General features: G+C 45.8%; 1 protein-coding gene across 1 annotated transcript; it reads right to left on the bottom strand.

Moving 5' to 3' along the window:
* Positions 1-2,726: 2,726 nt before the first annotated feature.
* Positions 2,727-12,121, bottom strand: LOC127556047 (zinc finger protein OZF-like). The gene is made up of 3 exons (XM_051988890.1): positions 11,986-12,121; positions 11,421-11,516; positions 2,727-4,345 (listed from the first exon to the last, which is right to left on the bottom strand). Exons 1-3 carry the CDS (start codon positions 12,119-12,121, stop codon positions 2,952-2,954), a joined length of 1,626 nt encoding a protein of 541 aa, XP_051844850.1. The 3' UTR covers positions 2,727-2,951.
* Between the last annotated feature and the right edge of the window lie 3,078 nt (positions 12,122-15,199).

Here is a 15,199-nt window from a genome sequence, read left to right as displayed (position 1 = left end):
TACTACTACTCCTCCCACCACTATTACTGCTTTCATAATTACTACTATTATTACTACTACACCACTCTCTCTCTCTCTCTCTTCTCTCTCTTTCTCTCTCTCTCTCTGTTTCTTTCTCTCTCTCTCTCTCTCTTTAATCAGAGAGAAAATAACCCATTTCTAGGTAGCTGTGGAGACCATTCCAAGTCTCTAGGATGGTCTGTCCCATGTCCCAAGAGTCCCATGGTCTGAAAAATGTCTGTTTTCCTGAACTAATTCAGGAAGTGTGAAAATACTGATTCCCAGCTTCTTTCTATCTTTCATATCCCTCTAACTACTGGAGAAATCCCTGACTCCTTCATGAGTCAAGGTTTACAAAGATGTCTTCCTGTCTACCCACAGTTACCTGGTTGGATAAGGCTCTGGGGAGTGTAAACCCAAGTCTAGATCTGGGTGTGCCCGGTGCAGAAGAGAGAGCGATAATGTGTGAGGACTCGCAGAGACCAGGAGCTACTATCAACTCAGGCCATCAATCTGCGCAATGGAGAATGGCCAGAGAGGCCAATTTGGCCCATCTGTAGTTCCCCTGGGCTGGCCCCTCCCTGGTTAGCCTGCTTCAGCCGGGCTCCAGAGCTACCTGTCACTTCTTATTTACAAGTAGTTTTGATCTCTCATCCATGTCAGGTTTTACATGTTGGTGTGAATCCTTTCTGAGTCTTCCAGGCAAGCCTTAACATTAGATTAAGTATGGGGGAAAGTCAGTTTGTATAAAAATGTGGAAAACAGAACTCTTAATGAACCAAACAGAGAAGGCCCGAGTTTAACAGGATCAGAAACAGCTGGTGGATCTGGAAGGCTCTGTACATTTTCATGGCTGGATGTGGGGAAGGATCCTCATCTTCCAGGTTTTCATAAATGAACTTCAATGGGGCTGCTCACTGACACTGTATTTCCAGTGGTGGAAACATCCGAGAGGGTGGAAACATCCCAGGAAGCAACGGGGTACTTAAACCCCACAAAAGTGGAAAAATGAAAGGTTTTCCTCAAAGCAAAGAGAACCAAATTTTAGGTAAGCACTGATTAATCACAGCTATAGTGGGGGTATTTAATTTGTGATTAGGGGTATCCAATTCCTTCAGCCTTGCTCTAACTGTCATCCTAGTTAACCCATAAGCAAGGAAAACATCTTTGAAAAATCTTCTTTGTCAACAGAGTGGTCTCTGCGGCCCTACATGTCCAAAGTCACCTAGGTGGACAACTGAAAGTCATATTGTGGCTCCCAGTGGTCCCATGGCCCCAGAGTCTGGAGTTCCTTGCAATGTGGGCAATCTCTAACTTCTACTGCAGTAACTTCATTTTCCTGTGCTACAGGGAGACTTTTCCCAATCACGTCTCATCCCTGAAGTCTGGCCATTCACCTCTCTGCCCTCCCAGGGTTTCTTCCAGCCCTTTTCAGACTGGAGATAGGCTCATATTTCTCTTTGCTAATTTTCAAATACCCCTTTATTTTCTGTACATCCAGAGCTATGGGAGGGAGTATGAAATGGACACTGGAGTCTATCTAAATACTTCAATAGATTCATTACTTCATGGGTGAGTATTTCTTTCCCCAAAGCATCCTTCAGCCTCTCCTCCAGACTTGCTCATTTTGCGTGATCCTGAACTATCCACCCATAAATCCTCCACTGTCGGGTTAGCCGGTATACCAGAGGACTTCCTCTAGTCCTTTTAGTGTCCCTTTAGTGTCTTCCCCACAGCACACAAGCTGTCCAGCTACTTACTGCTTCTTATTTTCACTCCATTATCAGCTCGCCTTCTGTCTCAGTCACATACATTCTTAATGACATCTTTTATATCACTCATTATACATAAAGCATTTTAGGAATTATGTTACTACCTACATTATGTCCAACAGGCTTCTTTACATTGTACTATGGGTAATTTTGGGTAACAAGATTGTGGTTATTCAGTAGTCACAGCCCATTAAATCACAGGGAGAATACAAGAGATAGAGATGTGTTTGGGGGCAGCAAGCATTCTGAAAGTACTGCACAATTTCATCCGGGATTAGGAGCATTGGGAGATACCATTTCTCCTTTGACTAGGAAACATTTTTTTTTTTTGAATCTTGGATCATACACTATTACAGGACAGAAGGAGAGCGAAAAGCATCAAAACTCTAACCTAAGAGTGAAAAAAATTAGGGGGAAAGAAGGAGATTGTGTGCCCAAGCCATAATATAGGGCGAGCTCAGAAACAACCGGTGTTTCTGGGGGGTGGGGGAGGGAAAGAATAAATAACAAACTAAAGATAATGGATAGAAATATGAGACTAAAAAAAAAAAGACATGAAAAGAATTAAGGTTAGACATGTTAGGAAGAGATGGAAATTTAATGAAAGTAAAAAGGAATCAACTATAGTTTTATTTCATTTCTTTGTTCTAAAAGGTTACCCTTAAATTTTATTGCATTAATATTCAAGTTTAAATTATTTTGTGACCAATCACAATTCCAGAGGCCCCCCGATGAAGCATGCTACCTACTTCCTGACAAAGAAGTAATGGATTCAGAGTGCAGGAGACTTTTTTTTGGGGGGGATACAAACAATGAAGAAAGTTTTGTTTGCCCATACACTTCTGCACATATTTGGTTAAAAAAAGTCTGTTCTTTTTCAATGAGAAGATGGGAAAGAAAGAAGAAACATTTTTAATTAATGGGAAAAATTAAATTTCAAAAATATTTTGACTGAAAAAGGTTTTTATTTTTTAAAATGGATTCTTAAGTTAGGGGTATTAATTCTATTTTCAGACAGACTACTTGAATCTGTATGACTCTACCACCCAAGGAGATTGCTAAAGTAAGACTCCTCCCATCCCAAACATTTTTCCCCACTCACATCCCAATGTCATAATGGCTGACTGGACTCTTGGGTATTTAACAAAGTGAAAAGTCTAAATTCAACTTTTCTCCCTTTCATTGTACTCCTAGGGTTAGTTCTGCAGTGTGCAGTTTCTGATGCTTGGTGAGGGCTGCCCGCCTACTGAAGGCGCTCCCACAGTCATTACACGCATAAGGTTTCTCCCCGGTATGAATTCTCTGATGTTGAGTGAGGAATGTCTTCCGACTGAAGGATTTCCCACATTCGCTACATTCATATGGTTTCTCCCCAGTATGAGTTCTTTGATGGTAAGAAAGGGATGAGCTCTGGCTGAAGGTTTTCCCACATTCATTACATTTGTAGGGTTTCCCTCCAGGGTGTGTTTTCTGATGTGAAAAAAGAGCCGAGTTCAGTCGGAAGGCTTTTCCACATTCATTGCACTCATAGGGTTTTTCTCCAGTGTGAGTCTGTTGATGGCGGGTGAGGGTTGAATTCTGGCTAAAGACTTTTCCACATTCACTACATAAATAGGGTTTTTCTCTTGTATGGATTCTCTGATGGGAATAAAGGGCTGAGCTCTGTCTGAAAGTTTTCCCACATTCGCCACACTCGTAGGGTTTCTCTCCGGTGTGAGTTTTCCGATGCTGCGTAAGGACCGAGTAGTATCTGAAGGCTTTCCCACATTCACTGCATTCATAAGGTTTTGCTCCAGTATGAATTCTCTGATGTTGAGTAAGAGATGAGCAGTACCTGAAGGTTTTCCCACAGTCAGTACATTCATAGGGTTTCTCTCCAGTGTGAATTCTCTGATGTTCAATAATATACGTACTCCGACTAAAAGCTTTCCCACATTCACTGCATTCATAGGGCTTCTCGCCAGTGTGAGTTTGCATATGTTGAGTGAGGGATGCATGGTAACTGAAGGCTTTCCCACATTCACTGCAGGTATAAGGCTTCTCTCCAGTATGAGTTCTCTTATGGGAATAAAGGGATGAGATCTGGCTGAAGGCCTTTCCACATTCATTACATTCGTAGGGTTTCTCACCAGTATGAATTCTCTGATGCTGGGTAAGGCACGTGTTCTGGCTGAAGACCTTCCCACACTGATTACATTCATAGGACTTCTCTCCAGCATGGATTCTCTGGTGTTTAATTTGGTCAGAATTCTGTTTGAGGACATTTCCGTGTTTATCACAGTTATCGGGTCTCTCATTTTCAGGAATTCTCTGTTGTGTCACAAAGTTCTCCTCAAATCCACCACATTCAGAGACACTTTCCTCAGTGGCGATTTTCTGGTGTGTGATTGTCCCTCGCCTCAAATATCCCTCCTTAGTTCTGTGCTCTCTCTCTAATTTGCCCACATAGTTCCAGGCTTCTTTCAACTTGAATTGTGAGGGACCATTCTTTGTAATAACTTTCTTGGATGGTCTTCCTTCAGAACTGTTCCATTCTGGAGAGAGTTCCTTGGTCTTGGCATTGGTCTCCCAGGCTGAAAGAAATAAAAAAAAAATCTTCTGTAATGTATGTTGAGAAAAAGGAAACTGCTGTGGGGAAAATAGAACTGAAAATATCTGCCAGGATAATAAGGCTTTGAGAATTATCCAAAAAATTCATGCAATGGAGGAAGATCACAAATGGAAAAGGAGTAGTGGGTTGAGGGAAGAGATCTAGTATTTAGAGAATAAAGTCCATACAGAAGGTTAAACTGGGAGGTGGAAAAGATGATGGATGGACAGGTTAAAGTGGGAAATTATGAATAAAAGGAAATAGAATGCAGTCAATAATATTGTCTCTCTAAACATTCTCCCTTCTACCTCCAGTGTATCCTAAATACTGCTACCAATTTAATTTGCTGAAAATTTACTGTATCTATCCCTAGCTATAATTTCTTTGATGGCTTCCCAGCTATCAGGTAAAGATGAAAATCATCTGCTAAGTGAAATGAGCAGAACCTCGAGATCATTATATACCTCAACAACGATACTGTATGAGGATGTATTCGGATAGAAGTGGATCTCTTCGATAAAGAGAGCTAATTCAGTTTCAATTGATCAAGGAAGGACAGAAGCAGCTACACTCAAAGAAAGAACACTGGGAAATGAATATAAACTGCTTGCATTTTTGTTTTTCTTCCCAGGTTATTTATATCTTCTGAATCCAATTCTCCCTGTGCAACAAGAGAACTGTTCGGTTCTGCACACATATATTGTATCTAGGATATACTGTGACATATTTAACATGTAAAGGACTGCTTGCCATCGGGGGGAGGGGTTGGAGGGAGGGAGGGGAAAAATCGAAACAGAAGTAAGTGCAAGGGTTAATGTTGTAAAAAATTACCCTGGCATGGGTTCTGTCAATAAAAAGTTATTAAAAATAAAATAAAATAAAATCCAGTGGTTTAAAAAAAAAAAGATGAAAATCATCCTGGAATTCAAAATTGCCACAATCCAGTCCAATGGCACCTACCCTATCCTACCCATCACTACACTCCAACACATGCCGCAGTTCACTTTTGCTGGGATTGATCATTCACATCTTGGGTGTTTCCTTTACCCAATGGGTTCTGTGCCTCTCCCCTTCCTTTCCATCTACCTAAATCTTACTCACTTTTCAGAGCTTAGCTAAAGGTCTTCCTTCTTCTAGAAAGCCTGACATAACCACTGGAGCCTAAAGATTTCCTCTCCTTCCTTTTCAGGAATACATGTTCTATAACATGTGTTATCCAAATCATCATGATAGCTTAATTATTCATCTTCTAACTCTTTTATATTCAGGGTAGGGGATAAATCATATTTCTTTTGTACTTTGTTTTTTGCACCTAGGAAGTACTCGGTAAATAAAAAATGAATGAGTGGATATCCTGAGACAAAAGGCAGAGAAACAACGGGTTTTTTTTTTTAAGATAAATTTTATTTTAAAAGATAAAAGGGTAAAGGTTCCTCCTGAGCCTGATGCCAGAATAAATACCTAATCAACAGATAAATTGTTTAAATACTAAATAGTTGCAAACACTACAGCTGGATTTCAGAAGTTCAAAAATCTAGAATGGGAGAAGCCTTGGAAGGCCACCTAGTCCAATCCCAACATTTTATAGATAAGTGAACTTAGGTCCAGGGCAGAGGTGGGGGAAGTCAAAGTATAATGGAGAAAGTACATTGGGCAGATGTCAAGACACAATTGGGTCAAATTTAGACACTGACACTAATTGTGTGACCATGTCATTTATTCTCTAGAAGCTTCAATTTTCTCATCTGCAAGATGGGGGTTATATCTATAGTATTATTGGTTTGTTGTGAGAATTAGAAGACTTTGGTGATAATATAAAGTAGCCTGCCAACCTCAAAGTGCATATTGCCAGTTATCATTATTATTATCTAAGTATAAGGTATGTCCTTTCCCTCCAGGAGATTCTCTTCTACCTGGAAAAAACAAACTAGCACATGTGAAACAAGACAACTACGTAGGGCAAGATACAGCTACTTATGAGATCATGACAAAGATTATAAAATTGGATACTTTCTGAGTATGGCGGTCAATATGAGATGGTTCCATTCAGAAGACATTTATTAAACACTTCATGCAGTGAAGGAAAGCTTCACAGAAGAAGAATGATCTGGGCTTTCAATGAAGTGTGTCACAGATAATCTTGGGGTGGGAGGAGACTAGCTCATGTTGACCCACTATTTAGTGGCTATAAATTGATTTCTTCACAGCAGCCCAGGGAGAGAGGTTGCAGATAAATGTGAGAAAGAGCAGAAGAGGGAAATAAGATGGTGGTGGTGGTGGTTGCTCAGCTATTTTTATTGTTCAGTGTTCAGTTGTTTGGTATTTTTAGTTATTTATCTGAATCTCTGGGACCTCATTTAGGACGATGTGGTCCGCTCGGCTGCCTAGCTTATTTTACAGAGGAAGAACCAAAGCAAGCAAGTTTCCAGTGATTTACCCCATCTTTAACAGCTAGGAAGTGTCTAGGGCTAGGTTTGAAGACAGGAAAATAAGTTTTGCTGACTCCAGGCCTGGTGCTCTATCCACTATGGCTCCACCCGGCTGCAAACAAGCTTGGGAAAAGATCAAATTATGGAGGGCCTTGACATCCAGGGAGTCAGGTGTATTCCAGAGCAATTTTAGGGAAGATCTGGATTATCACAGAAGTCAATGGGCAGTAGTAAGTAACAAGGAAGAAAGCAATAAATTTAGGTCAGTGTAAAAAAATGAACACTAGCTTGGTCACTGACTGCATATAAGATGTAAAGAAGACAGAAGGTTCCAGGCCGATTCCCCCTTTTCTCTCCAGTTTCTAACCTCAGAGTCAGAAGGTTTCTGATATCGTGGTGTAACTGCCTATTACTATTATTATAATAGCACTCTTTTCTCCCAACTGCTCAAAAAAGTCCTTTTGAATTTGGGGGGTGATGGTGGTGGTGAATGTGATATAAAGTAAATATAAAATTTTATAATTTTATGACTTGAGCATTGACAATAAAGGAGATTTCAGAGAAAAATGGTCATAATATTTCTTACAATATAAATGTATATTTGAATTAAGTTTCCCCCAAAGGGGAGAGGGTAGCCTCTGTAAAGCACTGGGGTCTTCAGCTGGCCACGGCAGGCTAGTAAAGTGAGAAAGTAGAATTTTAAAAACAGAAGGGAGTTTTTAAAGGCTGACCAGTGATTCTGGAAAGCTGAGAAAATCCAGGATGAACCGATGGCAGTGGAGATGCTATAGCAAAGTATCTGCTGCAGAGAGGAAAAAAAAAAGGCCCCAACATAGGAGGCCTGGGATTGCTTCTCAAGGGAAAAGGAGGCTGAAGGAGATCAATGAATCTGAGACTGGAGTGAAAATAGGGGGAACAGCAAAATGAGAGTTTTCAAAGGTCAGACATCATACTGTGCATAAGGTGACACAATGTTGTAAGACGATCAGCCGTGAATGACTTTGCTCTTCTCAGCATTACCATGATACCAGACAACGCTGAAGGGTTGTCCATGAAAACTGCCATCGTCCCCAGAGAAAGAACAGGTGGTGTCTGAAAACGGACTGCAGCATGCTTCTGAAACTTTTTTTTATGAGGTTTTTTGTTTTTTGGTCTGTTTTCTTGGACAACATGATTATTATGGAAATGTTCTGCATGACTACACATGCATAACCAGTATTGAATTGCTTGTCTTCTCAATGAGGGGGAGGAGGAGGGACATAATAAGGAAGAGAATCTGAGAATCAAAGTTTTTTTTTTTTTTCCTTTTTCCCTAGGTTTTTTTTTTTTTTTTTTTTTTTTTTTTGGCTGAGATAATTGGAATTGAGTGACTTGCCCAGGGCCAAGAACTATTAAGTGTCTGAGACCAGATTTGAACTCAGGTCCTCCTGACTTTAGTACTGGTGCTCTATCCACTGCACCACCCAGCAGCCCCGGGAATCAAAGTTTTAAAAACAAATGTTAAAAATGGTTCTTACATGTAATTGGGGAAAAATAAGATACTAAATGAGATAATTTTAATCATAAATTTAATCATAAATAATCATAATTTTAATCATAAAAAAAAATTAGAGAAGAGGCCTCTGGGCTGGAAAGCAGAGTGAGGACTCATTATTGAAGAGTTCCCTTTGCCCAAAGGGGTAGAGGACCTTCCTTTACTGTCCTACTTTATATCTTTATACTCCTAAATCTTTCCATTATTTGAGAAGAGTCGTGTACTCTACATCAAATGAAATGAGATACTATTTGTCAAGGGCTTTGCAAATATCAAAAAACAATATAAATCCTGGCTACAGTCATCACGTTTGAATTGGGGGGCGAAGGGGAGACTGCAGGCAGAAAGTGGAGAAGGGCTCCAATCCAGGGAGAGAGTGACTTTCTGACCTTCTCATCCCCACCTCCCTCAGAGGTCTCAGCATGTGGAAGTCGGCTTGTGGCCCAAGCCCAGGCCCAGCTCAATGCTACCAGGTCCTAAAGAAAGGCTATGAAAGGAGCCGCTTTTATTATGAAATAAGAGAAACAAGAAAGAGAATCTCACTGGATGATGGGTCATGTCATCTCTGGGCTCAAGGTGAGCAAGAGTGAACAGGCCTATCTGAAGGGAATGGGAGTCTGGGAACCGACATCTGTTGGAGGAAGAGCTGGTAGAGGAATTCTAGAAAGAAACTAACAATGCAAAGTATGTGTGTGTGTATTTTTATATGTGTGTGTGTGTGTCTGTGTTGTGTCTATGTGTGTGTGAATGTGTCTGTATGTGTGATTGTGTGTCTGTGTGAGTGTGTGTGTGAGTGTGATTGTGTGTGAGTGTGTGTGTCTGTGTGTGTGAGTGTGTGTATACATACACTAATAAATTAATCCAAGACTATTCTGTATATAATCTCTATGTAATCTCTCTATTTTATGTACATATTATATATGTGTACATGCATTTTTATATTTACATATGCATGTATATCTTGTCATTTAGTTATGTCTGACTCTCTGTGACCCCATTTGGGATTTCCTTGGCAGAGACACTGCAGTGTTTACCATTTCCTTCTCCAGCTCATTTTACAGATGAGGAAACTGAGGCAAGCAGGGTATAGCCCTCATGCTCTGTCTCCCATGTCACCCTCTGCCCTTAGGCAGATGTACATGTGTTGGTTGTATCCTTTGTTCTTGAAGGGGACCAAGATGACATCACTATGTTACAGTCGAGTTACTATGTTACGGTTCGACTGTGGCTGATCAGACAAGTACGCGCTCGATGCTCTGCCGCAGGCTGCACACGAACGGTCCTTATGACCATCGGGGCGGATTCTCTGACTGAGTATTTTGGGTTTCCTTTGGGCTACAGAGCGCAGCACTTTGATGAGGGCAGGCCAGGCTGGGCAGCATCTCCCCATCACATAATCAGTTCCAAAGTTGTTAAGGGAGACCTTGAGATTGTCCTTGTATCGCTTGTTCTGACTATCTTGTGAGCAACATATGTATACACACACACACATATATACACATGTGCACAAATATATAGATATGCACATATGTGTGTACAGAATTAGTAGTTCAGAATATAATTTTATTTAGAAAAACTTTAGTGAGGATAGAAAAAGACTATGAGGAGTTGTTTCATAAGACAGCAAAGTGCATCAGAAAGTTAAAAATAAGTCTCTGTTAAGCTCAGTGTGAAGCCCAGCTAAGTCCCATCACCCCGGGAGCCTTTATGGATAATATTACGAGAGATTAAGGGAGATATTACACGGCAATCCCAAACAGAGATGCACCTAATGACCCTGCAGCAAAATTCTCAAAGGAAAACCTCAAACTTTTTTTAAAGAAAGAGCCGAACCTATTAAGACTATGAGGCCGTAGTCAAGGTGACCCCAGGCAAACTCCACGGAAGCAGGCCCTTCGGCACACCGGCCACAACCGTATTCTTTGATAAAGAAAGAAGGAAAGAAACCAGCCAAGGCTGGTAGAATTTGGGGCAGGCCTGGAGCTGGTCAAGGAACAAAAGCATTTTCTTTGTTTGTTGACTGTCCATTCCTTTTGATCCCACCTTGATAAAGGCCACGGATCTGGGCCAAGATTTGGCCCTGCTTTGTAAGCCTCTTTGATCGAAAATTTGAATTAACCCCCCACAAATTTTGCTGACTCACATGTCCATCTTTTTATCTCCAAAGAAAATCTAAACACACTGAGCGTGATCTCAACAAAGGCATAAGGCGCAGGCAGACCGCGGCTCGCTGCCGCCCACGTGACTGGAGGGTGCACCGAGCCCAAGGTTCCCTGGTGGGTATTGGGTGATGGTGATCATCAACAACCACGGCATTTGACTCGGGAGCATAACCTGCATCCTTCAGTCTTTAACCAGTCATCCAAGAATAATCCAATGGGGAAGGATGAGACCCCATGGCAGATATTACCAGAGCCAAGGTCCTGTGATTAACAGTATCAAACACGGGACAACACAGGCCCTGACAGTATCATGAAACATGGCAGAGCCACAGGTCCGGGAGCTCAGGTGTGGAGGCCACGGACTGGCTGCAGTGGGTCTCATGAGCTCTGGGACCACTAAAAAGGGGAAAAGTCACACAGATAAAGGACCCTCCGGACGAGGGTCTATGTCTGGATGGGAATTAATTAATCCAGAATTCAGCTAGAGTGTTCTTGCGAACCGTAATGCCTTTGGTCACTTTGCTGGGATTTTAGCTGCTGCACCAGCTCTGATAATTCTCTCTGCCTCTGACTTCCTTAAAACAAAAGCCCTTTTTACCTGGCCTTCTTCCTAAAATGGTTAAATTACCGAGAAATTTTGTCTCTTGGACCTTTTTCAACATCACACTCCTTAGTAGCAATCACTTCATAATCCAGTCCTGCCCACTTCTCACGGTGGTCTCCCTCCAATCTGAGGCCCTGGATTAGAGCGCTCAAGCCCACCTGGCGTGTGGCCTGCCCTTGCAGGGATTCTGCTCAGCCCGGCCTCCCCTCTCTAGCCTGGCCACGTGCTCCCGGCCTCTACAAAGGTCCTGGCCTCCCATCTCTGTCCCGGCCTCCCATCTCTGTCCCGGCCTCTGTGAAGGCCCTGTATCTACAAAGCTGGGGACGCACCTGAGCACGGGCCTCCCGGGAGTCCTGGGTCCGGCTTCCACGGCTCCCCGCCTCGTTCTAGGAGACAGACCAGCTCAGGCTTGGCGAGGACGAGCCCTGGTTGGGGGGAGACAAATGAGACGGGCTCAGGCTCCAGGTGGGCCGGACAGGACGCCTGGGGCAGGTGGGGGCAGGGCCTGGTCACGGCCTGGGTGGGCGTTTCTCAGAGGGACGATGTCAGTGTCCATGACAGCAGGGGAGCTGCCCCCCGAGGTGTCTGCACTGGGGAGGACTCCAGGGAACAGGAGGATGGAGGACGGCCTTCAGGGGGCCGGACAATGAAGCCACCTGGTTCTGACAATGACAACAAGGCTTGGGGAGCAGAAGCACCTCCTGCTGAGCTGCCGAGGGCCTGGGGCCAGCTGGGCCTGGTCAGAGCTGGCAGGACCTGAGGACCCATCCCACAGATGGGGAAACTAAGGCCTGTGGAGGCCGGCCCATCCCTGACTGCATCCCTGCCCCCCAGAAGTGACAGCCCCCAGGGCCAACCTGCCCCAAAGGGCGGATTCGCCGCCTCCCCCCTTACCCAGGGAGGCCAGGCTCCTGTAGTTCTCCAGCATCACGGCCCTGTAGAGGCCCCTCTGGGCGGGGTCCAGCAGCCCCCACTCCTCCCGGCTGAAGTCCACGGCCACATCCCGGAACGTCACCGGCTCCTGAAACATCACATGCGTTCTGCTTGTCCAGGGGCCGCCCCCCACCCCAGGACCCCAGAGTCCTTCTGGGACATCAGCCAGCACCCTCAGGGTTCCGGGCACTGTGCCAGACTCCAGGAGCAAAGTCAGCATGACGGTCACAGGGAGCCCTACTGCCCTCAGATTACAGATGAGGAAACTGAGACCCAGAACAAGGAACAGCTGCTCGGGAAGCCTAAGTGGCAGGATTTGAACTTTGTGCCCTAAGGGAGCCCCCAGGGCACCTGCAGGGTCTGCGATGGGGAGCTCCTGGGCAGAGAAAAAGCAGAGGGCTGGCCCCGCTGGGAGGGTCTTGGGGGGCCGATGATTCCCTCTGCAGTATCCGTCAGCCAGGGAACGCCCCGCTGCAGCACCAGAAGGGCCCGGCCGCCCCGGGGCAGCCCCAGTGAGGACAGAGGCTCTTGATGCTGAGGCTCCACTTGCCCCTCTGCAGCTCATACCCATTCAGTCCGGGTTCTGCCCTTTGGGGCTGGGAAAAACAAGACTAACACTTCCTCTTGCACAGGAGCCTTGGAGATTCCGGGAATGACGTAATTATTTCTTAAACTCTCCTCTCTGCAGGGGAAACTTTCCAGGTATTTAACAGGTAGCCCTGGGGCCTCCCCCGCTGTGGCTGGAACGCCCCCTGCCAGCTTCTGAGGGTCGAGGCTGGGCCGGGTTGGGCTGCATGGGGCAGCCTGACATCAGTCCCAGGGACCGGGGCGTCAGCGAGTCTGGGAGGGGCCGGCGGCCGTGGCTTTCTCACTGCGGCTTGTGGGCTGCCCACAGGGTCGGGAGCACTGGTGCTGTCCAGGGAGCACTGCTGCTGCCCAGGGAGCACTGGTGCTGTCCAGGGGGCTCTGGCAGAAGTCTGGAGCCCAGCTCCTGCCCCGCCAAGGCCGATGTAAACAGGTAACCGGACTTCCTCCTCCCTCCTTCCCTGCATCTCGTGGCACGAGAGGCGAGGGGTCCTGAGCCCACGAGGGCACACAATAAAGCGCTAAGGTCCCTCCAAGCCCAGGCAACAGGAAGAACTTCTGCTTGGGGGCGGGGTGGTCTTTCCTGGGAGTCACAGGATCGGCAGGGTTTGCAAAGGGAGCTGTATACCCGTCTGTCTACACCACAGCAAAGCAGCTCTGTCCAGGCAGGACTAATGGGGTCCCAGTCCGGAAGGAGGAGAAGAGTTAACTCCGGGTGACTCCGACCCAGTCATGAAGCACCTGGAGTCGCTGCGGCTGCCTGGGGGAGAGCTGGATGGAGCCGGAAAGCTCTGCCTCCGACCCGTGCTGGCTGCATGAGGGAACCAGGCCCTCGATTTTGTGGTTTTCTAGGCAACTCTTAACACCCTTAAATTGCGGGGGGGGGGGGCTGCCCTACAACGGAAGGCTCTCCTCACCTGGGAACGCCCTGAGCAATCACAGGTCCAGCCTCGGTCCCTTTCCTCGCTGAGAGGCGGGGGACATTTGTCTCACAGTCCTCAGCTTAACCTGGGACCGCCTCCCCAAAGGCGCAGGGATCCGGTGCTGGGATCCACGAGGGTCGGGGAGGTGGCTGTAAGCCAGGGGAGGGGCCCCGATCAGGGGGAGCAGGTCCGGTCCTGACGGCCTTTCCCAGAAGCCTCGGCCGAGCAGCCAGAGGAGCAAGGGACAAGGCTTGGAGGCTCTGCGGCCACGTCTCTCTGCCCGTCACCGGTCCGGGGCGTCCGAATCCGCCATCACTGAGAAAGTCTCAGGGAAACATCTTTGCCCAAGGATATCACACTTCCCACTCTCAGCAGATAATTTTGCTTCTTATCTTAAAAAACCAATAATAACCAAGCTGAGCATATGGATGTCATCATGTTACCGCGCCGTGGGGATGCTGCACAGGAAGAACGCAGAGAAATGTGGGGAGACACGCGGGAAATGATGCTCAGTGATGCAAACAGAGCCCAGAAGCAGCAGCTGTTATCAGCACGACTATGGAAATGAAGGCTCCTCTGCCACGGGAAACACGGCCCTGGAGCCCGAGGCTGCTGACTTGGGCTGCGCCATCCTGGCCCGTCCGGCCATTCAGGAGAGCCGACAGTCCACGCTGTGACTCACAAGCAGTGACCAGGGAGGATCCCACCAGGATCATGTATTTTGTACAGTGGGTGAAAAAGAACTTTATCAATCCCAGAATTCATTTGGTTCTGCTGTACTAAAATCTAAGCATTTGGAGCAACATTTTACCCCTTTTAAAAAGTACATCTGATACTGTGGTGCATAGAGCACCCATCGGGGGTCAGGAGAACCTGAATTCAAATCCTGCTTCAGACACTTAACACTTCCCAGCTGTGTGATGTTGGGCAAGTCCTTTAACCCCAATCGCCTGCCCCCCCAAATGTGTTTGTCTAGTTGTTTTTGCTGATGTTTGCCAAGTTTATAATAAAAGATTTTTTAAAATGCTTGTTCAATGTTTGTTGAATTGAACTAAAGATGGTCACAGGCCTGTTCCAAAGCAAGAAACACTCTGTTGGGCTTCTGCACGGCTCTCTGTTCCCCCTTCCCAGAATGCCCCCTTCTCTCCTCTGTCTCTAGGATTCTTGGCTGTCTCTGAAGCTCAGTCCCCTCAGATGCCTGAGTCTCCCACCGCCAATGACCCAGTATTCATTATTTCTCTTTTTGGTGTAAATATGTCTCCACCTTTGGCTCCTGAGACCTTGGGCATATGGACTATTTCATCCATTGTATTAAGTGTCCAGCACTTTGCACACAGCAGCTGCTGACTGGATTGGTTTCCCAATGGTCACACATAAAGTACTTTGTAAACCTTAAAATGTTATGGGAATGCCAGTTGTTAGCATGATTTAGTGCTCAAGGGGGACCCAGTTTCCTGGAGAAGGGGAACTGAGGCAGTTTCCTGGATTGATTTTGTTAGGGCAGAGACACTATAGGGTAAAGGGGGAAATGTGGTTGACCTAGAAATGGCATTTTTGATTTAAAAAAAAAAAGACTCCCCTCCCCCCTCCAACTCACCTGGGATGCAACAGTCAAGAACCCAGTTGCCATTCCTTCCTCCTCTTCCTCTAGTCTCTCCTTTGGAAGA

Source organism: Antechinus flavipes, chromosome 3, assembly GCF_016432865.1.
Source record: "Antechinus flavipes isolate AdamAnt ecotype Samford, QLD, Australia chromosome 3, AdamAnt_v2, whole genome shotgun sequence".
NCBI lineage: Eukaryota > Metazoa > Chordata > Mammalia > Dasyuromorphia > Dasyuridae > Antechinus > Antechinus flavipes.
The sequence above is the reverse complement of the archived record's forward strand: the minus strand, read 5'-3'. Positions and strand labels throughout refer to the sequence as shown.